The sequence below is a fragment of the Hemiscyllium ocellatum genome, chromosome 23 (assembly GCF_020745735.1).
Source record: "Hemiscyllium ocellatum isolate sHemOce1 chromosome 23, sHemOce1.pat.X.cur, whole genome shotgun sequence".
NCBI lineage: Eukaryota > Metazoa > Chordata > Chondrichthyes > Orectolobiformes > Hemiscylliidae > Hemiscyllium > Hemiscyllium ocellatum.
Window position 1 is genome coordinate 20,611,222 of NC_083423.1, and position 23,683 is coordinate 20,634,904.

General features: G+C 44.3%; 1 protein-coding gene across 1 annotated transcript; it reads right to left on the reverse strand.

Annotated features, from left to right (window-relative positions):
* Positions 1-5,311: 5,311 nt before the first annotated feature.
* On the reverse strand, positions 5,312-20,124 carry arsa (arylsulfatase A). The gene is made up of 7 exons (XM_060843128.1): positions 19,762-20,124; positions 18,365-18,824; positions 17,293-17,462; positions 15,465-15,589; positions 12,257-12,384; positions 8,778-8,880; positions 5,312-5,884 (listed from the first exon to the last, which is right to left on the reverse strand). The coding sequence occupies exons 1-7, from the start codon at positions 19,977-19,979 to the stop codon at positions 5,586-5,588; spliced, it is 1,503 nt and encodes a 500-aa protein (XP_060699111.1). The 5' UTR covers positions 19,980-20,124; the 3' UTR covers positions 5,312-5,585.
* Between the last annotated feature and the right edge of the window lie 3,559 nt (positions 20,125-23,683).

Consider the following 23,683-nt stretch of genomic DNA (forward strand, 5'->3'; position numbering starts at 1 on the left):
GTGCTAAATTGCCTGTAGCGTTAGGTGCTTTAGTCAGAGGGAAATGGTTCTGGGTGGGTTTCTCTTCGGAGGGTTGGTGTGGACTGGTTGGGCCGAAGGGTCTGTTTTCACACTGTAAGGAATCTAATCTAATCTCAGTGTTTACAAGCAAGAACCTTCTGTAGTTTGGGTACCAAAAGACACACACATACTCCTGATGGGCAAGATATGAATGTCCAGCAAAGCTGAAGTGGGACCGAAATCTGGCTTCAGTTTTACTTACATTAAGTCAAACTGGGGAGGGCCCATTTGCAACATAGCAGCTTACAAAATAATTTCGGAGTTAAATTCATATAGATACATGTTTATTTATTACATCTTGAACATACATATAACAGTGGTAAATTAGTGCAATGAATTCTCTCTTCAGACATTTTAAACTTTGCTGGAAACAATGATATAATAAGCTGGAACTAATTTTACAAATTGAATCTTGTTTCAGAAGAGATCACCAGAATCACTGAAATACTGCAGTACCTTAAACCAAAGACCAGAAACCTCTTATAAAATCTACATTCAGTAGAACACAACCAGTAATTGCTTAGATATACAAGATTAGATTGATGCCTCCATTAAAAGTTTTCGAAAATATCACACACTCTGCTTTGGATTCTCTTTAGTTCAGATGTTTGAGGGGTGACCTAAAATGTTTAAAGTAATTATTTGATACTGTAAAGAAAGAATTTTGTGTAGTGGGGAAAAAACACATCACTTCATATAAACTCTAGTGCAAATTTGGAACTCTCTTCCCCATGATGGCGATCAATTGGAGATTGAGAGATTCAAGGAATATACAGCAAAATTAGATAAATGGAATACAGATCCAGATCAACAATGACCGAATAGCACAGCAAACAGGATTTTAATAAGTGGCTGAATTGTTTCTTTCAGTTCTTAATTTTTCTCTCTCCTGTGATGAAATTCTCTTTTCGTACCCTTTCTATACTATGCAAGCCAGCAAACTGTGAATATGTAACACTCATGCAACATGTAGTTCCAAAATGTTGCTACATTTGAATGTTCCCAAATATTAGCTACATTCAAAATGGAAGGGCGCAGCTTGTTGTGATGTTTCTAATAGATTACTTACAGTGTGGAAACAGGCCCTTCGGCCCAACAAGTCCACACCGAACTGCCGAAGCGCAACCCACCCATACCCCTACATTTACCCCTTACCTAACACTACGGGTAATTTAGCATGGCCAATTCATCTGACCCGCACATCTTTGGACTGTGGGAGGAAACCGGAGCACCCGGAGGAAACCCACGCAGACACGGGGAGAACATGCAAACTCCACACAGTCAGTCACCTGAGGCGGGAAATGAACCCGGGTCTCTGGCACTGTGAGGCAACAGTGCTAACCGCTGTGCCACCGTGCCGCCCACTAATAGTTCTCTCAGAAATGTTCCACGTTGATGTAGCAGTCAGAGGAGAATGTTGCTGCTTTTGGGCTTATAGTAAGTTAGGTACTGTACTTACGAACAGGGAGCAGGGAGGAGGCTCCACCCTGAGAAAGGTGCTTCAATAGCCGACTTAGAGTCATAGAGATGTACAGCACGGAAACAGACCCTTCGGTCCAACCCGTCCATGCCGACCAGATATCCCAACCCAATCTAGTCCCACCTGCCAGCACCCGGCCTGTATCCCTCCAAACTCTTCCTATTCATATACCCATCCACCACTTCCTCTGGCAGCTCATTCCATACACATACCAATCTCTGTGTGAAAAGGTTGCCCCATAGGTCTCTTTTATATATTTCCCCTCTCACCCTAAACCTATGCCCTCTAGGTCTGGACTTCCCGACCCCAGGGAAAAGACTTTGTCTACTTACCTTATCCATGCCCGTCATAATTTTGAAAGCCTCTATAAGGTCACCCCTCAGCCTCCAATGGTCCAGGGAAAATAGCCCCAACTTGCTCAGTCTCTCCCTATAGCTCAAATCCTCCATCCCTGGCAACATCATTGAAAATCTTTTCTGAACCCTTTCAAGTTTCACAACATCTTTCCGATAGGAAGGAGACCAGAATTGCATGCAATATTCCAACAGTGGCCTAACCAATGTCCTTTACAGCCGCAACATGACCTCCCAACTCCTGTACTCAATACTCTGACCAATAAAAGGAAGCACGCCAAATGCCTTCTTCACTATCCTATCTATCTGCAACTCTACTTTCAAGGAGCTATGAACCTGCACTCCAAGGTCTCTTTGTTCCTAGGACCTTTCCATTAAGTGTATAAGTGCTTCTAAGATTTGCTTTCCAAAAATGCAGCACCTTGCATTTATCTGAATTAAACTGCATCTGCCACTTCTCAGCCCATTGTCCCATCTGGTCCAGATCCTGTTGTAATCTGAGGTAACCTTCTTCGCTGTCCACAGCACCTTCAATTTTGGTGTCATCTGCAAACTTACTAACTGTACCTCTTATGCTCACATCCAAATCATTTATGCAAATGACAAAAGGTAGAGGACCCAGCACTGATCCTTGTGGCACTCCACTGGTCACAGGTCTCCAGTCTGAAAAACAACCCTCCACCACCACCCTCTGTCTTCTACCTTTGAGCCAGTTCTGTATCCAAATGGCTAGTTCTCCTTGTATTCCTTGAGATCTAACCTTGCTAATCAGTCTCCCTTGGGGAACCTTGTCAAACGCCTTACTGAAGTCCATATACATGACATCTACTACTCTGCCTTCATCAATCCTCTTTGTTACTTCTTCAAAAAACTCAATCAAGTTTGTGCGACATGATTTCCTATGCACAAAGCCATGTTGACTATCCCTAATCAGTCCTCATCTTTCCAAATACATGTACATCCTGTCCCTCAGGATTCCCTCCAACAACTTGCCCACCACTGATGTCAGGCTCAATGGTCTATAGTTCCCTGGCTTGTCCCTACCACCCTTCTTAAACAGTGGCACCACGTTTGGCAACCTCCAGTCTTCCGGCACCTCACCTGTGACTATCGCTGATACAAATATCTCTGCAAGAGGCCCAGCAATCTCTTCTCTAGCTTCCCACAGAGTACTAGGGTACACCTGATCAGATCCTGGGGATTTATCCACCTTTATGCGTTTCAAGACATCCAGCACTTCCTCCTCTGTAATATGGACATTTTGCAAGGTGTCACCATCTATTTCCCTACAGTCTACATCTTCCAAACAATTAGCACTTGGCAGAAGGCCAGGGAGCCAGCAGGTCCAGCTAAGTACAGGGCCTCAGGCTCAGGAGAATTCAAAGTGCTACACGAGCATGCAAGAAGCTATGTTCTGTTACTAGTTCAATGCAACTAAGTGTGAAACAGTATTCACTTTGTGCAGCTGAATAAGATGATTAGAGCTCAATGAAACACATAAGCAATACTGACTTGGTGAAGCTGTGAAGAGCTCAAATTGAGCCTGAAACTGTTGAAATCCAGTTTCCATAATCCAGGAGAGCGCAGACTCAGAAAAATGTGAATTATCAGAAAATGGCAGTCATTTAGGCAAATCTTGAGAGCACGCTTTTTGAGGAAGATCTGAAGTTCAGTCCTTCAAAAAGAAGAATTTTTAAGTTTTAAAGAGATTTCATGACTGACTTTGTCACCAATATCTGGGGAGGTTGCTAAGAAATCTGTGGGATCGGTCTTGCACACACTTGCTATTTGATACATTCTGTAGGGTTTGTCTGTTAACCATATTTAACTCTATCTGGATGTTAAACTAGAAATTGTGCATATATAGTCATACAGCACAGAAACAGATTCTTCGGTCCAACCAGTCCATGCTGAACATATTCTGAAACTAAAATAGTCCACATATTGTAGAGTGTATTACTGTTCTAAGTTTATATAGCATCCAAGGAGCAGGAGAATCGACGTTTCGGCCTTAAGCCCTTCTTCAGGAATGAGGAGGGTGTACCAAGCAGGCTAAGATAAAAGGTAGGGAGGATGGACTTGGGGGAGGGGCGTTGGGAATGCGATAGGTGGAAGGAGGTTAAGGTGAGGGTGATAGGCCAGAGATGGGGTGGGGGGTGGAGAGGTCAGGAAAAAGATTGCAGGTCAAGAAAGCGGTGCGGGGTGCAACCGCAAGAAATGCAAAACTTGCGCCCACACCTCCCCCCCTCACTTCCCTCCAAGACCCCAAGGGATCCTTCCATATCCATCACAAATTCACCTGCACCTCCACACACATCATTTACTGCATCCGCTGCACCCGATGTGGCCTCCTCTATATTGGGGAGACAGGCCGCCTACTTGCGGAATGTTTCAGAGAACACCTCTGGGACACCCGGACCAACCAACCCAACCACCCCGTGGCTCAACACTTCAACTCCCCCACCCACTCCACCAAGGACATGCAGGTCCTTGGCCTCCTCCATCGCCAGACCACGGGCAACATGACGCCTGGAGGAAGAGCGCCTCATCTACCGCCTAGGAACCCTCCAACCACAAGGGATGAATGCAGATTTCTCCAGCTTCCTCATTTCCCCTCCCCCCACCTTCTCTCAGTCCCAACCCTCGGACTCAGCACCGCCTTCTTGACCTGCAATCTTCTTCCCAACCCCTCCGCCCCCACCCCTCTCCGGCCTATCACCCTTACCTTGACCTTCTTCCACCTATTGCATTCCCAACGCCCCTCCCCAAGTCCCTCCTCCCTACTTTTTATCTTAGCCTGCTTGGCACACTCTCCTCATTCCTGAAGAAGGGCTTATGCCCAAAACATCGATTCTCCTGCTCCTTGGATGCTGCCTGACCTGCTGCGCTTTTCCAGCAACACATTTTCAGCTCTGATCTCCAGCATCTGCAGTCCTCACTTTCTCCTAAGTTTATATAGTAAAGCTTATTGTTGTTTGTTCAAAACCTTGGGATCTTGCATCAGTATTCCCTTAGTAGGTACCTTGGATGTCACAATTTTTTCTACTTTAAAGAAAAAGTTAATGATTTTAGGAAATTCATAAGTATGGCAGTCTGGTCCAAGATCACAAACTACACAGAGGAAAAGATAGAGTATCCTTATCTAAGACCAAGACCACTGAAGCACGAACTTGGGAAGATGAAGTGAAATATTGATTAGATGGCATTTAAAAGCCAGCAGATTATTGGGAGAAGGGGAGATAAATGGAGGGAAAGAGTTTTATAGTTTTGAGGTTTTTAAAAGTGAAATCATTTTGTGTCTCAATTTCAACAAGGTGAGGATTACAGTTAGAGTGGGTAGAATGGGAGACTCGAAGATTAGGATTGCAATGTTATCTTCACTGTCGACTGGCCAAACAAATATAGAAGCTACAATTAATAGAATTCACTGCAATGATTTAATTTTTCAAAGGACCAGGGAACCCAGAAGCATCCTTGCTGGGAATTTCCTTCCTCTCAAGGAGATGAAGCTCTTTAAATCATCCTCAATTGTTCACCTGCACCCAAGGATTTAACCACAGATTCTAGCAGCCAGGACTCTGCTGGACTTATCTCCCTGTTCCAAATCGATACGGGATAGGTTCGGCATGAGATTAGCAAGTGATAGTAATATAGTTGTTAGGCTGTATTTTGCTTTCCTTCCATCTCCCTGGCTAAGTCTGTTGACAGCACTGAGGCCGTGGCTCGCAACCGGGTTTAATACATGGTTCAAGTTCAGGGTCGAGTCCCCTCTCCATTTGGCTTTCTCCAAACTCCATTTCTGACTCAAATTTGACTGTTTCGTTCTGGATCTGTTCGATTATTGAAGCGAAAGTAGGAAGTTCATAGCAGCTGAGTCTGTAGTTTTCAGAAGGATCTGCTTCTAAGTCAAAGAGCAATGGAGGTATGTGACGCATGACTGGTGCGCTCCAGTGGCAGGATTCATCTGGGCTAGTGTCACTAAGAATGGAACCTAATGGAGATAAATGAAATCTTTGTCAAAACATTCCTTCAGATACTATAATAAACCTCCAAACGGACCCCACCACCAGGGATATATTTCCCTCCCCTCCCCTATCAGCGTTCTGAAAAGACCACTCCCTCCGTGACTCCCTCGTCAGGTCCACACCCCCCACCAACCCAACATCCACTCCTGGCGCCTTCCCCTGCAACCGCAAGAAATGCAAAACTTGCGCCCACACCTCCTCCCTTACTTCTCTCCAAGGCCCCATGGGATCCTCCCATATCCGCCACAAATTCACCTGCACCTCCACACACATCATCTATTGCATCCGCTGCACTCGATGTGGCCTCCTCTACATTGGGGAGACAGGCTGCCTACTTGCGGAACATTTCAGAGAACAACTCTGGGACACCCGGACCAACCAACCCAACCACCCCGTGGCTCAACACTTTAACTCTCCCTCCCACTCCACCAAGGACATGCAGGTCCTTGGACTCCTCCATCGCCAGACCATAACCATACGATGGTTGGAGGAAGAGCGCCTCATCTTCCGCCTGGGAACCCTCCAACCACAAGGGATGAACTCAGATTTCTCCAGTTTCCTCATTTCCCCTCCCCCCACCTTGTCTCAGTCGAATCCCTCGAACTCAGCACCGCCTTCCTAACCTGCAATCTTCTTCCTGACCTCTTCGCCCCATCCCACTCCGGCCTATCACCCTCACCTTGACCTCCTTCCACCTATCACATCTCCATCGCCCCTCCCCCAAGTCCCTCCTCCCTACCTTTTATCTTAGCCTGCTGGACACACTTTCTTCATTCCTGATGAAGGGCTAATGCCCGAAACGTCAAATTTCCTGTTCCTTGGATGCTGCCTGACCTGCTGCGCTTTTCCAGCAACACATTTTCAGCTACTATAATAAACCCTCTGGGTGTGTTTCATATTCTGTCCTGTACATTATTGTTAGCAAGTTTGTACCTTCTGGCCCAAAAAAAACAAATTGTTACATTCAAAGAGCCATTTGCCTTCAGGGTCTTACCATCACTTAAAGCCAGGTTTACAAACAGTGCATCTCTCTCTCTCTCTCACTCACACGATCTTGCTCACATGCTAGTTTGTTTTCTTTGGCACCTGTCTCTCTCACCTCTCACTCACATGGCACCTCTCCTTTCCCCCTTCCCTCACACATTCACATGACATCATCTTCCTCCCTCACTCACAGGACTTATTCCCCAACCGCACTCACTCAATACTCCCCTCTCTCTATCTCTCACTCACATGCTTGATGCCTCCTTCTCCCCTACCCTGAACCATTCTCTCTCAATGTCACTTACTCACTCGGCTTGTATTTCACACATTCACTTAGTACTCCTCTTTCATGGCAATTCACTCATCTAGAATCACAGCTGTGATAAAACACAGAAGGGGCCCATTTGAGACAATTGTGACTGCAAATGAGTAGTAAGACTTAATGTCATTCTTTTATGTTTTACCCCATACTCTTACATGTTATTTGAATTGTCCAAGCTATTCTGAATGCATCAATTGGACCTGCTTCCAATTTCCAGGCAGCGCATTCCAGACCAGAAGCATTCATTGCGTACAAGGTGTTTTTTTTTTGTCAAATCATACTTGATTCTTTTGTAATTCATTTTAAACATATACTCTCTCTTTCTTGATCCATTTACAAATGGGAACAAGTTCCCTCTTTACTCACTATTCATCCCCTCACGATTTTGAAAATCTCGGTCAGAATTTCTCTTAGCTCCAAGGAGTACAGTCCCAACCTCTCCAATGTATTGACATAGCTGAAGTTTCTCATCCCTGGAATGGCTTGTGAGCCACTTCTGCACTCCCTGTGTTATGGTTCACATCCTTCATATAATGTGGCACCAAGAACTGTCTATAATATTCCAACTGAGGTTTGACAAGCATCTTATACAAGTTCAGGATCACCTCCTTCCTCTTGAATTCTGCGTCCCTACTAATAAAGCCCCAAAAAACTATGCTTTATTAATTGCGAGCATGTCAGAGGCTAGGAATCCTTCGGCAAGGATTGTGACGTCTGACTTCTCCAAGCCTGCTCACCTTTCAAAACGACCAAGTCTGGTGTGTGTGGAATACTCCTCACTTGCCTGGACGAGTGCAGGTCCAACAACACTCATGAAGCTTGACATCATCCAGGACAAAGCAGCATGTTCTGTTGGACCCACATACATACATTCATTCCATCACTAATGTTTAGATGCAACTATTTGTACGATCTACAAGATGCAGTGCATCACTAAGATTCCTTAGTGGTTGAATCTTCCAAATCCACATCCATTACCATCTAAAAGGACAAGGGCAGCAAACACACGGGAGACCACCACCCGCAAGTTCCTCTCCAAACCACTCACTATCCTTGGAAATGTATCACCACTTCTTCAGTGCTGCTGGATCAAACTCTTGGATTTCCCTCCCTAATGTCATTGTGGTTCTGTCTACACCAAAAGGACTGCAGTAGTTCAAGAAGGCAACTCACCTTCTCAAGGATAAATGTAGATGGCTGGCCCAGCCAGTGCTGCCTACAATCCATAAATGAAAACAAAACCCGCGTGGTGCCTCTTCTTTATACTCGTTTGCTCCCTCTTACATTCACTCACTTGGCATCTCACACTCTCACTTGACTGTTCTCTCATACTCACTTGGTGCCCCTCTCTCTTTTACTCATCACCTCTCTTTCTCAGCAGCTCTCTTTCAGCAACTTCCTTTTTCCATTCAGCAGCTCTCTCTCTCTCGCATTAACTTGTTATACACATTCAGCTGCAACATTTGCACTATATGGGGCCTGTTCATTAGCCTCTCACTTTCTGACAAGCAGGAGCAGCCTTATGACTAAAAAGTGATTGTGTACTTTCTTACCTTCAGTATAGTAATGAGCCTTGTACTTTCCATAACGCACAGCAAAAATTCCCAGCTTTTTGGTGTGGGTGACCGGATAGTAAAACATGGTTTCCCGTTTGCTCTATAAAGAATTAACGTACACAGAGGATTGTTGGTGAGAATGTACAGTAGACAGAAATAGGAAGTAATTATTTTTAGCTGAATTGCAGGTTGAGGTATGCAGGTCCTTTGTCTGTCAGTGCCAGCACTAGCTCTATAAGACCATAAGACATAGGAGCGGAAGTAAGGCCATTCGGCCCAGAGTCCACTCCGCCATTCAATCATGGCTGATGGGCATTTCAACTCCATTTACCAGCGTTCTCCCCGTAGCCCTTAATTCCTCCAGACAACAAGAATCTATCAATCTCTGCCTTGAAGACATTTAGCGTCCCGGCCTCCACTGCACTCCGTGGCAATGAATTCCACAGGCCCACCACCCTCTGGCTGAAGAAATGTCTCCGCATTTCTGTTCTGAATTGACCCCCTCTAATTCTAAGGCTGTGTCCACGGGTCCTAGTCTCCTCGCCTAATGGAAACAATTTCTTAGCGTCCACCCTTTCCAAGCCATGTATTGTCTTGTACGTCTCTATTAAGTCTCCCCTTAATCTTCTAAACTCCAATGAATATAATCCCAGGATCCTCAGCCGTTCCTCATATGTTAGACTTGCCATTCCAGGGATCATCCGTGTGAATCTCCGCTGGACACGTTCCAGTGCCAATATGTCCTTCCTGAGGTGTGGGGACCAAAACTGGACACAGTACTCCAAATGGGGCCTAACCAGAGCTTTATAAAGTCTCAGTAGCACATCTCTGCTTTTATATTCCAACCCTCTTGAGATAAGAGACAACATTGCATTTGCTTTCTTAATCACGGACTCAACCTGCATGTTTACCTTTAGAGAATCCTCGACTAGCACTCCCAGATCCCTTTGTACTTTGGCTTTACTAATTTTCTCACCATTTAGAAAGTAGTCTATGCTTTTATTCTTTTTGCCAAAGTCCAAGACCTCGCACTTGCTCACGTTAAATTCCATCAGCCATTTCCTGGACCACTCTCCCAACCTGTCTAGATCCTTCTGTAGCCTCCCCACTTCCTCAGTACTACCTGCCTGTCCACCTAACTTCGTATCATCTGCAAACTTTGCTAGAATGCCCCCAGTCCCCTCATCCAAATCATTAATATATAATGCGAATAGCTGTGGCCCCAACACTGAACCCTGCGGGACACCGCTCGTCACCGGCTGCCATTCTGAAAAAGAACCTTTTATCCCAACTCTCTGCCTTCTGTTAGACAGCCAATCCTCAATCCATCCCAGCAGCTCACCTCGAACACCATGGGCCCTCACCTTGCTCAGCAGCCTCCCGTGTGGCACCTTATCAAAGGCCTTTTGAAAGTCTAGATAGACCACATCCACTGGGTTTCCCTGGTCTAACCTACTTGTCACCTCTTCAAAGAATTAAAATTAAGATTATATTCCCTACAGTGTAGAAACAGGCCGTTTGGCCCAACCAGTGCACACTGACCCTCCGAAGAGTAACCCAATCAGACCCATTTCCCTCTGACTGATGCACCTAACACTACGGGCAATTTAGCATGGCCAATTCATCTGACCTGCTCATCTTTGGACTGTGGGAGGAAACCCACGCAGACACGGGGAGAATGTGTAAACTCTACACAGACAGCTGCCCAAGGCTGGAATTGAACCTGGAACCCTGCTGCTGTGAGGCAGCAGTGCTAACCACTGAGCCACCGTGCCGCCTGTAAGTGTGAGTGCAGGAGTTGGCATGGTGTTTCAGCTGCCTTGCTGCTGATGAATTACCTGCAGAGGCACTCAGCATTGGCACTGAAACATGTGTTGGCTTCTAGTGTTAATAACGGTTCAGCTCTTTGGCATCAGCAAAAGAACAAGGGCAGAGGTTGGGAAAAGTGTTTTTATGCATTGAGCTGATAAGTTCAATGCTCGACAAAGTGCAAAAGCAAGTGATACTTAGTAATTGTAATGTAATCTTTCTTATTACATTGCTGCTTTTACCACCTCAGGGATATCCCTGAGGCACCCAAAGCTTATTTAGAAGCAGTTACCAATGCAATGGAGGAAACCCAACATTCAATCTAAGCACAGCAAGATAACACAAATATAGATACCTAACCCCAATCCACCTTCCGTGAAGTCCTGAGAACACTCGTGAAACAATAAGTTTTAAATATAAAAACTGAAAATACACCTAAAGAGCTGCCATTCTCTTCTCCCTAGTGAGAATCTGTCCAGTGCACAGGTACAAAACTGAGCTGCTCTCCATATAATGTGGCTCAGTGGCAACACGCTTACTTCTCAGCCACAGTCCTGAGTACAAAACCTCACTCTGCAAATTACACCTTGCCTGGTGGGTTCACATCATTGCCACAGCTACTGGCTCTCCAATCTGTCATCAGTTTTCAGGCTGGGAATCACTTACAATGACTGAACCATAAGTTTGGAATGTAGCTGATATCTCTAATGTGCCAGCTCAAATGTTTTTCTTCCCTCAGGTCAATTTCTACCATAAAGAACTGCCCACTATCTCCCATCCAGCTAGCGCTAAAACTCAAATGCAGTAAATGCAAAATGACTTGCTAAACCCGGAGTTGAATGCCCAAAGGCATAGAATCAAAGGACTTTAAAGAAATGAAGGATCTTTATTGACTCAGTGAACTCTTGTTTCTCTGCTCTTTCCCCAGACCATTTTGAATCCTCCACCTTCAAATATTTTCCTTAATATTTAAGATTTATTCTGCTTTCCTCACATTTTGTGGTCAAGCAGTCCATAAATTATCAAAGCTTTGGCCAGAAGCTTTTCTCTAAACCTCCACCTTTGTTCTTTTGATCACGATTCTAAATTAATACCGTCTACTCACTCACTGGCGTGGGAATAATCCTTGCCCATTTCATCAAAACTTGTCAAGAAAGTTCCTCTTGTCTCTCATTGTAACTAAATTATTGCTATTTCATTATCATTAGTGAACCATGATGTCTTTGGTTCAGTCACATATAAAACCTAGGATCCCATGTTTTTGTTTAAATCACTTCAGTAACTCACCTCCTTGCTTTCCTATAGATTTAAGTCTCTGCTTCAAGTAAAAATTTATAACTTCAGCTACAACTTTCTCCTTATGTATTGTTCCAAGATACATCACTTCCCATTTTTTTGTATTAAATGTCATCTGATGTCCCTATCCAACTAGCAACGTGCTTGACAGTCCTCCTTTGTATATTTTTATGACATCTATAAATGGTAATATTGTCTCCTATACTTTATTCTTGATCACATATTGAAGAAAGAGACACAGACAAATAGAAGGACAGGCAGACTGATAGATTAAAAGAAACAAACAGGCACAGACTGGCAGTTAGATAGAGATGAGTCAAAGTCCTAACAGCTCTAATGTAACGTACAAATTAAGATGTTACTCTCTGCACCTTCCCATTATTGAAGAGGATATCACTCATGTCATATCCATCTAGTTTGACCTGTGGAAGCTTTGCACCCGAGATGCTGGCAATTGTTGGAAGGATGTCCAGGGTGCTGGCCAGCTCATGGGTTACACCTGCAAACGAAGCAAGAATATTGTCCAAAATATGACATATCATTCCTGGTACATATTAACCCCAAATGGCACCATTTCTTCCACAATATTTAATTTTAACAATGCTAATCCTACTGTTGTGGTTCTGTTCGCCGAGCTGGAAGTTTTTGCTGCAAACGTTTCGTTCCCTGGCTAGGGAACATCATCAGTGCTATTGGAGCCTCCTGTGAAGCGCTGCTTTGATGTTTCTTCCGGTATTTATAGTGGTTTGTTCTTGCCACTTCCGGGTGTCAGTTTCAGCTGTAGTAGTTTGTATGTGGGGTCCAGGTCGATGTGTCTGTTGATGGATGTTCTTGCCGCTTCCGGGTGTCAGTTTCAGCTGTAGTGGTTTGTATATGGGGTCCAGGTCCATGTGTCTGTTAATGGAGTTTGTGGATGAATGCCATGCCTCTAGGAATTCCCTGGCTGTTCTGTGTCTGGCTTGTCCTATGATGGGAGTGTTTTCCCAGTCAAATTCATGTTCCTGGTTGTCTGAGTGTATGGCTACTAGGGATAGCTGGTCGTATCGTTTTGTGGCTAGCTGATGTTTATGGATGCGGATTGTTAGCTGTCTTCCGGTTTGTCCTATATAGTGTTTTGTGCAGTCCTTGCATGGTATTTTGTAAACTACGTTAGTTTGGCACGTGCTGGCTATTGGGTCCTTTGTTCTAGTGAGTTGTTGTCTGAGTGTGGAAGTTGGCTTGTGTGCTGTTATGAGTCCTAAGGGTCGCAGTAGTCTGGCTGTCAGTTCTGAGACGCTCCTGACGTATGGTAGTGTGGCTAGCCCTTTTGGTTGTGGCATGTCCTCGTTCCGTGGTCTATCTCTTAGGCATCTGGTGATAAAGTTGCGTGGGTATCCGTTTTTGGCGAATACCTTGTATAGGTGTTCCTCTTCCTCTTTTCGCAGTTCTGGTGTACTGCAGTGTGTTGTGGCTCTTTTGAATAGTGTCCTGATGCAGCTTCGTTTGTGTGTGTTGGGGTGGTTACTTTCATAGTTTAGGACTTGGTCTGTGTGTGTTGGTTTCCTGTGTACCCTTGTGGTGAATTCTCCGTTCACATCAATTGACAAAACCCTAGCCAGAGAAACAATAGCCAACCTACTGGACATACATAACAGAACACAGGAGGCCGAACCTATCAACAAGGACGGCATACTTAAACTACTAGACCTGTGCCTCACCACACACTTTACATTCAACAATCAGATATACGAACAAATCAACGGAGCACCCATGGGATCACCAATCTCGGGACTCATAGCAGAGGCAGTTATGCAAAGGTTAGAACATACAGCCCTACCACAAATCCAACCCAAACTCTGGATCAGATACGTCGATGACACCTTTGTAATCATCAAAAACACAGAAATAGAAAAAACACACCGAATCATCAACACCACACTCACAGGAATACGATTCACGAGAGAAGAGGAAAAGGATAGCCAACTCCCATTTCTAGACGTGTTAGTAGAGAGAACACCCAACGGAGAATTCACCACAAGGGTACACAGGAAACCAACACACACAGACCAAGTCCTAAACTATGAAAGTAACCACCCCAACACACACAAACGAAGCTGCATCAGGACACTATTCAAAAGAGCCACAACACACTGCAGTACACCAGAACTGCGAAAAGAGGAAGAGGAACACCTATACAAGGTATTCGCCAAAAACGGATACCCACGCAACTTTATCACCAGATGCCTAAGAGATAGACCACGGAACGAGGACATGCCACAACCAAAAGGACTAGCCACACTACCATACGTCAGGAGCGTCTCAGAACTGACAGCCAGACTACTGCGACCCTTAGGACTCATAACAGCACACAAGCCAACTTCCACACTCAGACAACAACTCACTAGAACAAAGGACCCAATAGCCAGCACGAGCCAAACTAACGTAGTTTACAAAATACCATGCAAGGACTGCACAAAACACTATATAGGACAAACAGGAAGACAGCTAACAATCCGCATCCATAAACATCAGCTAGCCACAAAACGATACGACCAGCTATCCCTAGTAGCCATACACTCAGACAACCAGGAACATGAATTTGACTGGGAAAACACTACCATCATAGGACAAGCCAGACAGAGTACAGCCAGGGAATTCCTAGAGGCATGGCATTCATCCACAAACTCCATTAACAGACACATGGACCTGGACCCCATATACAAACCACTACAGCTGAAACTGACACCCGGAAGCGGCAAGAACATCCATCAACAGACACATCGACCTGGACCCCACATACAAACTACTACAGCTGAAACTGACACCCGGAAGCGGCAAGAACAAACCACTATAAATACCGGAAGAAACATCAAAGCAGCGCTTCACAGGAGGCTCCAATAGCACTGATGATGTTCCCTAGCCAGGGAACGAAACGTTTGCAGCAAAAATTTCCAGCTCGGCGAACAGAACCACAACAACGGACACCCGAGCTACAAATCTTCAACCAGATGCTAATCCTACTCTTCATATTCTGAATACCATCTCTATGTAGAAAGAGATTCGTATTAGTGCACATGCAGTTTTAAGATGGGATGTTTCCAAAGAAAGTATCAATTGTAAGATTATATGGGGAATCTAATCAACAGCTTCGACTTGATAGAAGAAGTTGTTTAGGTTAATAGAAAACCTACTTTCAATGTTGAAAAAGACCTGAACAATGGCCTATAATCTTAAAATTACAACCAAATCATTAAGGAACTAAAGTAGGAAACAGTTTTTCACACACAAGTGTGACGAATGTCTTTAATTCTCTCCCCCTCCAAAGTGCTGTGAATTTTGGGTATATACCTAAATTGAAATGAACAGATATTTGTTGTGTATTCAGAGTTATGGTGCAAACACAGTAAATCAAAGACAGTAAACATAGATCAGCCATGGAGCAAGTAACATCATGTCACTTAATCTTGTGATCAGTTGGCCGGTCTATAATTGAGTGGAATCCCTATTTGTGTACGGTGTTTACAACCTTGGATTATCAGCAAAATTTCATTTTCAAACTTGGAGCATAACTGATACTCAGGCAGTTGGACAGTCACAAACCTGGAATGATACGGCCAGGCCAGTAGGCAATAGCAGGTTCCCTCATTCCCCCGTCGTACGTTGTGCCTTTGCCGCACCTCAACAGCCCTGCATTCCCACCACGTATTTGTCGCCTCAGTTCCGGACTGAAGATAAAATATCAAGTCAATTAAGTGCAGATTCTTGGGCTCACAATTACACATTAAAAAATGAGACAATTATGCGTTTCAAGAAACTCAGTGGTTTTCACACATCTTGCACCTGGTGTCAGACAAATGAGTAAAGTTCTAACAAACACAGCCAGGCTGAGTACATTAAAAAAAACCCCAGAAATTGCTGGAAATGCTCAGCAGGTCTGGTAGCATCTGTGAAGAGAAATCAAAGTTAACATATCGGGTCTAGTGACCTTTCCTCTTAACTCAGGCACATCACAAGAAAGATACAGAGTAAAGCTGCCTTCCTCTGCACTTGACTGATGTTTTTGATGTGTCACATTGCTCTGGACATGAGCCTGCTAGGAATTAGGTTTAGAACGGACAGTCATTTTAACTGGATGAGAGCTTCTTTCTTGTGATAAACAATCTAATTAAATGTGCTAATTTAGTGAGACCATCAATGCTGATTCACTCCAATTATTCCATCGAGTCTATGCTGGCTCTCAGCAAGAATAATTTAGCTATCCCTGCTCTTCGGCACTTACCCAAAGCCTTGCAAATTTCCTTTCTTCAGGAGCTTATCCTTTAGAAGCCACAAGTAAACCTGCCTCCCTTTCCTCTCTGGTTGCACATCCAGATCCTAACAGACTGCTGTGTATTTGACTGTTTCTTTAGGTCACCTTAGTGACCTAGCCTAATGCTCTTAAGTTACTGGGTCCTTGATATTTTCACCAATTGGTGCAATATAATCATTATTACTATTAAGCACGTAAACTTTTAAGGTAAATAGCATGTGATTGGTATGCAAGATTTTCAACAGGGGGATTACTGATTTGTGTGCCTCAGTAACTCACAGCATGGTGTGTGGTGGTGGGTGAGCCCATGACAGATGTTCTATTTAAACAGTGTATTTCTCACACACGTAGCAAGGTTTCACTCAGCGGCAATTTTGAAGTCAGAAATGCAATGTTCTAGAGATCTCCAGGGACAGCAGGATTCCATCACAGAATTCAATGAGGGTCACACTAAGTGTTAACGACCCCCTCTTACGAGTTGGGCTGTTCACAATACTCTCCCACCGTATGGGAATAAGCAACGCTACTTTCCCCAATTTCATCAACGGATAGTTCTGGTTTGAAAACAGCTTTAATGCAAAGACTAATACATTCTGAATCAGCATATAAACCCTTACACTACTTCATGACATCCTCCAAGGGAAGTGTGAAAATTCCAAATGTTGACTTCCAACAAACCACAGGAGCAACTCACACTTGCAGACCCAGACAGTAATAGAACATGGTGACATTCTGGTTATTTTACTGGGATTATGATCCAGAGAATGAGAGTTAAAATCTTACCTTGTGAAATGCTTATAAAAATCCAAACAATGTGTCTCAACACTGTGGTACTTTAGAGAAGGAAATCTACTGTATTTGCTTAACCTGAACTGCATGTTCCACAAATATGCCACTCGCTCTCAATTACCCTCTGAAATGGCCCAGCAAGTTGGCATTTGCATCAAATAGTCAGACAGCAGTGATTTAAGAAGATCCATCTCCACTTAATTAAGGCAATTATGAATGGAAAATAAATGCCAGTACCACCCAAGGATGAATAAATAGATCTAAAAAGTGTGTTGGCACAAATCTCAAATACAGATAACAAATAATCTGAATATCTTTAATTCATCATACCCATTGTCACTAGTGAAGAAGACAAGAGTATTATTCTCCACTCCAGCTTTTCGTAAAGCATTTAGTATCACCCCCACTGATGCATCAAATTCCATCAATGCATCTCCTAGAGGACCCCTCTTGGATTTTCCAGCGAAATCAGCGCTAGCAAATTGGGGATAGTGGGTATGCTACAAAGAGAAACAGAACATGAGGAATTAGTAGCAGGTGGTTTCTACATATTCATAAATTATGTTAGTGAGAGCTCACTGTGCAATGCCTGTTGGAAGGATCTATCGCTAAGTCCGTGAGCACCTATGCAAATCCCCACAGCATGGCAAAGGGAATTGCCCATTAGCGAAGTTGTTGTCCAAAAACAGGAATACAGAGCATTTGACAGCAACACGTCAGAAGAATATTATGGCCGGTGGTAGCAAGTGGGAACATTAGTGTATAGACTCAATTTTTGAATTTGTTCAATTATTAAGGACACAGTTATGTCTAGACTCCACATATCAATAGGAAATGTAATGTACTGCTCAGTCCCTCTTAGGAACTTCTGGTAATGTTCACAAGCATGATATTCACCATTGAGACACAAAAGAAAGTATCATGACATGTATTTGGAACGCCCTCCTTAATGGTACTAAGAGTGGCCCTACATTAAAAGACTGCAGACCTTCAAGAAGGCAACTCACTGCCACCTTCTCAAGGGCAATTAGGGATGAGCAATAAATACAGGCCTTGCTCCTAACATTTGCATCCCATGACTGAATATTTTTTAAAAAGCATGAAAAGCTTAGTTTTAAGGAGTTTCACAAAGAAGGAGCAAGTGTTAGAGAGATGGCAAGGTTGAGGAAGAAAGCGCTCATGTTAGGAGCTAATCATTTGAAAATAGTCTGCAGTGATGGAGATATGAAAATTAAACATATGCAAAAGACCAGAACTGGCAAACTGTAGTGAAGTAGGTTAGGAGTAGCAAGGCCAGAGAAGTATTTGAATACAAGGATGATAATTTTAACTTTGAGATTTTGATGTGTTATATCAGACAACTTGAAATTTTGCCGAAGGTGCCATGAGAGGCTGTACTCACATGTGATGCATAGTAAAGGAAGAATGGCTTCTGCTTCTTTGCTGCTTTCAGAATGAAGTGTCTTGCAAAGTTATCATACATTGGAGTGAGCTTGGTAAAGTGGACCGGCTGTTGGATAATCTTGTTATTCCTGAACACGGGCAGAAGGACCACACCTTGGTCGCACTCTCCAAAGCACTTGGTATCTGGTGGGAAACACGTCAAGTTCTGGCAGGGCCCCTGATCATGGGAGTAGGGGATGCCCAAGAATTTATCAAAACCCTGATGGATGGGTAAGTAGCTCCCATTGAGCCCATAGCCCAAATGCCACTTACCCACCATTGCTGTTTGGTATCCTTGCTGTTTTAGCAGCTCAGCGATGGTGGTTTCATTTAGTGGAAGACCACCCTTTGACGCAGGGTAGAAAACACCTGGATAAATCCCTGACCGAGCGGGATAGCGGCCTGTGAGCAAAGCTGCCCTAAGAGGGGGAAGCAAGACATGAAAATTACTGAGCAATATATAAATAAATGCTTACATTAGTTCCTCATAATAAAATACCAGGAAACCCCATTATAGGCCCAAAGCACAGTACACCAGTCACTGCAAACAGTATAAGAGGTAAAGAGAGATCTTCAACCATTATTTGTTGTGTATTATATAATGTAGATTATTGAATTTAGTCACTGCAATTAATTATTGCAATTTATTCATTGCAGATTACGTTCTAGCATATCGTATTTCATCAATAGCATGTCATACTGTTAGAGGTGCTGACTTTAAAAAGTTAAAGTGTCACGTGCTATAAAATATTTTTCACCACTGCTCATAGAAGAACTATGATACTTGGCTGGGGTGGACAAAGTCATGCGACACCAGGTTATATATAGTCCAATGGGTTTATTTGAAATCACAAGCTTTGGAGCATTGTCCCTTTGTAAATTGAAATGGCTTCTTTGTCAGCATAAAGAGCTGGCTAATTCACCCTGGCATTCAGCCAAATATTTGACCCTTAACTGAAGCCACAAAGAGATTATTCAGTTGTTAGTAGGCTGCTGACTACCAGATCTCGCTGTGCACAATTTGGTCATTGTATCTCCGACAAGCTTATACATTACAAATACAGATTTGGGATGCTTTAAAATCTAGATAGTACTATGAGAATGGAGTCATGTTATATTAATTAATGCCAGTTACTGCACGTCTGAATATTATTATATTTTAACCAATACATAATACTAGATTTAACTACTGTAGATGGTTACATTAGTAATGTCGATTATTGCAAGTTAATCAATTACTGCATAATAGATTGTTGTGTGTAAATCGTTGAAAATTAGTTCGTAAATATGAGATAATGGTAAATGAATCAACACAGATTACAGATCCACTCGCTCTCCCGAAGGTTCTGGCCTCACCGAGACGGGCTGCAGACACTGGCCGCGCTGTAGAAGTCGCTGAATCGCCTGCCATTCGCCGCCAGCCAGTCCAGGTTCGGAGTTTGGGAGCTCGGGTGCCCGAAGCAGCCCGGGTCGCCGTATCCGAGGTCATCGGCCAAGATCAGCACCACCCCCGGTCTGGAGGTAGCAGCAAGGCCGAGGCTCGATGTCAGCAGCAGGAGCAGCAGCTGCAACATCGGGCCGCTGTCAGAAAACAGTGAGCAATACAGGGGGAGTGACAGTCAGTGAGCAATACAGGGGGAGGGGCTGGGGAGTGACATTCAGTGAGCAATATAGGGGAAAGTAGCATTTACTGAGTAATACAGGGGGGAGTGACAGTCATTGAGCAATATAGAGGGAAGTGACATTCAGTAATATAGGGGGAGTGACTGTCGGTGAGTAATACGGGGGAAGTGACACTCGATGTGTAATGCAGAGGAGTGACAGTCAGGGAGTAATACATGGTGAGTGAGAGTCAGTGAGTAATACAGGGGGGAGTAACAGTCACTGAGTAATACGGGGGATTGTCAGTTTGTGAGTAATATACAAGTGAGTCAGTTAATAATACAAGGGGAGTGATAGTCTGTCAGTACTACAGGGGTGAGTGACAGTCAATAAGTAATATGGGGGGTGTGACAGTCAGTGAGTAATGGGAGGAGTGACAGTCAGTCAGTCAGTGAGTAATTTAGGAGGGAAGGACAGTCAGCGCTTAAAAATGTGTTGCTGGAAAAGCGCAGCAGGTCAGGCAACATCAAAGGAACAGGAGAATCGACGTTTTGGGTATAAGCCCTTCTTCAGGAACAGTCCGTCAGTAATTCAGGGAGGACTGACAGCCAGTCATTGAGTAATATAAGGGGGAGTGACAGTCAGTCAGTGAGTAATATAATGGGGAGTGACAGTCAGTCATAGAAATGTACAGCATGGAAACTGATCCATCGGTCCAACCTGTCGATGCCGACCAGATATCCCAACCCAATCTAGTTCCACCTGCCAGCACCCGGCCCATATCCCTCCAAACCCTTCCTATTCATATACCCATCCAAATGCCTCTTAAATGTTGCAATTGTACCAGCCTCCACCACATCCTCTGGCAGTTCATTCCATGCACATACCACCCTCTGCATTAAGCAGTTGCCCCTTAGGTCTCTTTTCCCCTTTCACCCTAAACCCTCTAGTTCTGGACTCCCTGACCCCAGGGAACAGACTTTGTCTATTTATCCTATACATGCCCCTCATAATTTTGTAAACCTCTATAAGGTTATCCCTCAGCCTCCGACGCTCCAGGGAAAACAGCCCCAGCCTGTTCAGCCTCTCCCTGTAGCTCAGCTCCTCCAACCCTGGCAACATCCTTGAAAATCTTTTCTGAACCCTTTCAAGTTTCACAACATCTTTCCGATAGGAAGGAGACCAGAATTGCATGCAATATTCCAACAGTGGCCTAACCAATGTCCTGTACAGCCGCAACATGATCTCCCAACTCCTGTACTCAATACTCTGACCAATAAAGGAAAGCATGCCAAACACCTTTTTCACTACCTGCAACTCCACTTTCAAGGAGCTATGAACCTGCACTCCAAGGTCTCTTTGTTCAACAACACTCCCTAGGTCCTTACCGTTAAGTGTATAAGTCCTGCTAGAATTTGCTTTCCCAAAATGCAGCACCTCATATTTATTAAAATTAAACTCCATCTGCCACTTCTCAGCCCATTGGCACATCTGGTCAAGATACTGTTGTAACCTGAGGTAACCCTCTTCGCTGTCCACGACACCTCCAATTTTGGTGTGATCTGCAAACTTACTAACTGTACCTCTTATGCTCACATCCAAATCATTTCTGTAAATGACAAAAGGTAGACAGCCCAGCACCAATCCTTGTGGAACTCCAATGGTCACAGGCCTCCAGTTGGAAAAACAACCCTCCACTACCACCCTCTGTCTTCTATCTTTGAGCCAGATCTGTATCCAAATGGCTAGTTCTCCTTGTATTCCATGAGATCTAACTTTGCTAATCAGTCTCCCATGGGGAACCTTGTCGAATGCCTTACTGAAGTCCATATAGATCACATCTACTACTCTGCTCTCATCTTTGTTACTTCTTCAAAAAACTCAATCAAGTTTGTGAGACATTATTTCCCACGCACAAAGCCATGTTGACTATCCTGAATCAGTCCTTGCCTTTCCAAATACATGTACATCCTGTCCCTCAGGATTCCCTCCAACAAATTGCCCACCACCGAGGTCAGGCTCAACGGTCTATACTTCCCTGGCTTGTCTTTACCGCCCTTCTTAAACAGTGGCACCACGTTTGCCAACCTCTAGTCTTCCGGCACCTCACCTGTGACTATCGATGATACAAATAGTTAGTTTTCTATACTTCATACCTGTTCAGTTTAAACAGAGGAAGGTTTAGGGGAGATGTCAGAGTAGGTTCTTTCCACAGAGTGGTGGGTGTGTGGAATGCACTTCTGCAGTGCTAGTAGTCAGATATGTTAGGATCATCTAAGCAATTCTTGAATAGACACATGGATTATAGTAAAATAAAGGTATGTAGGTTAGTTTTGATCTTCGAGTAGGATAAAAGGTTTGCATAATATAGGTCAAAAAGCGTGTACTGTGCTGTAGTGTTCTATGTTCTAACACCTCATGTTCCACTTTGGGAGCTTACAACCATTTGGCCTTAACATTACATTCACCAGCTTTCAAATCTCCACATGCTTCCCCCACCCCGCCATACCTAGGTCCAGATCTCTCTCTTCCCCTTGACCTGACCTGAATTGTCTATTTTCCTTCCCACCCCTCCGCTCCACAATTCCCACTGACCAATCATTTGTTCCTGCATTCACCCATCGCCATCCCACCACCCACTTTCCCCCCGACCTCCAATATTTCACAGCCCCTAACCCTCCATTATTTCACAGCCCCTGTCCCCCCAGTGCTGAAAGCTTCATGAAACAGTCAGTGAGTAATATAAGGGGGTGCGACAGTCAGTCATCCAGGGAGGATTGACAGCAGTGAGTAATGGGTAGGGGTGACGGTCAGTCAATGAGTTATAGGGGGTAGTGATACCCAGTCAGTAATGCAGAGTTAGCAACAGAACGTCATCTGACCCACACGTCGTCTCTGACGGCGCACGTCCCGCCGTTGGCAGGCTCTACACTGCGCATGTCCATGGAGGCACGCGCCGTTGAAACGGAAAATAAAATGCGAGCGCGAGGGTTGGCCGCCATTCTCCTTCCCTGATCGTCTGATAATGGTGATCGCGAGTAGGTGAAAATGCGTTGGCTGTGTCGGAGGCAGTCCGTTGCAGGACGTTAGGAGTCAGGGTAAAGGGTCATGGAAGACATCTGGTTCTACAGAACCGCAGTCGCCGGGTGAAAAACGAGGCGCCTCACTGAAGCAGTACCTCAGGCTCCAGTCAGATGTTGGTCAGGGAACACGGTGTTGTGTTGAAGTAGCAGGCAAGTGGTGGCTCAGGGCTATTTTTATAGAGAGAATGTAGGTGTTCGCGAATCTGCTTCATTCTCCCAGTGTCAAGGAGACCACATTGTGAGCAGCGGATACTGAGAATAGGTTGAGTGAAGGGGAGGTAAATTGCTGCTTCACCTGGAGGGTAAGTATAGGAAAAGAGAATTTGGAGTAGGGAAAGAAACCCGTCAAGGGAATAGAATCTAGGGCAGGAAGTAATAATTGGGATTATTCTTTTAGAGATAACTGGGAATAATCTAATAACCTTTCCTTGACATTCAGGGGCATTGTCATTTCTGACTCCCTCACCATCAACATCCGAAAGTTACCCTTGACCAAAATCCTTACTCAACACTCGGTTAAAAGATCTAAATGTTTACTCCAGGGACGTGCATTTGCAAAAGGAGCAATGTCACAGTGACATCAGACCACACAG

Excerpts from the sequence above, each read along its gene's own strand:
- arsa (XM_060843128.1), bottom strand. The coding sequence starts at position 19,979 with ATGTTGCAGCTGCTGCTCCTGCTGCTGACATCGAGCCTCGGCCTTGCT. Across the intron at positions 18,825-19,761 it reads AGTGTCTGCAGCCCGTCTCG|GGCAGCTTTGCTCACAGGCC; the intron begins GTGAGGCCAGAA and ends TCCCCCTCTTAG. Across the intron at positions 5,885-8,777 it reads GGCTCATTACTATACTGAAG|GTTCCATTCTTAGTGACACT; the intron begins GTAAGAAAGTAC and ends TATCTCCATTAG.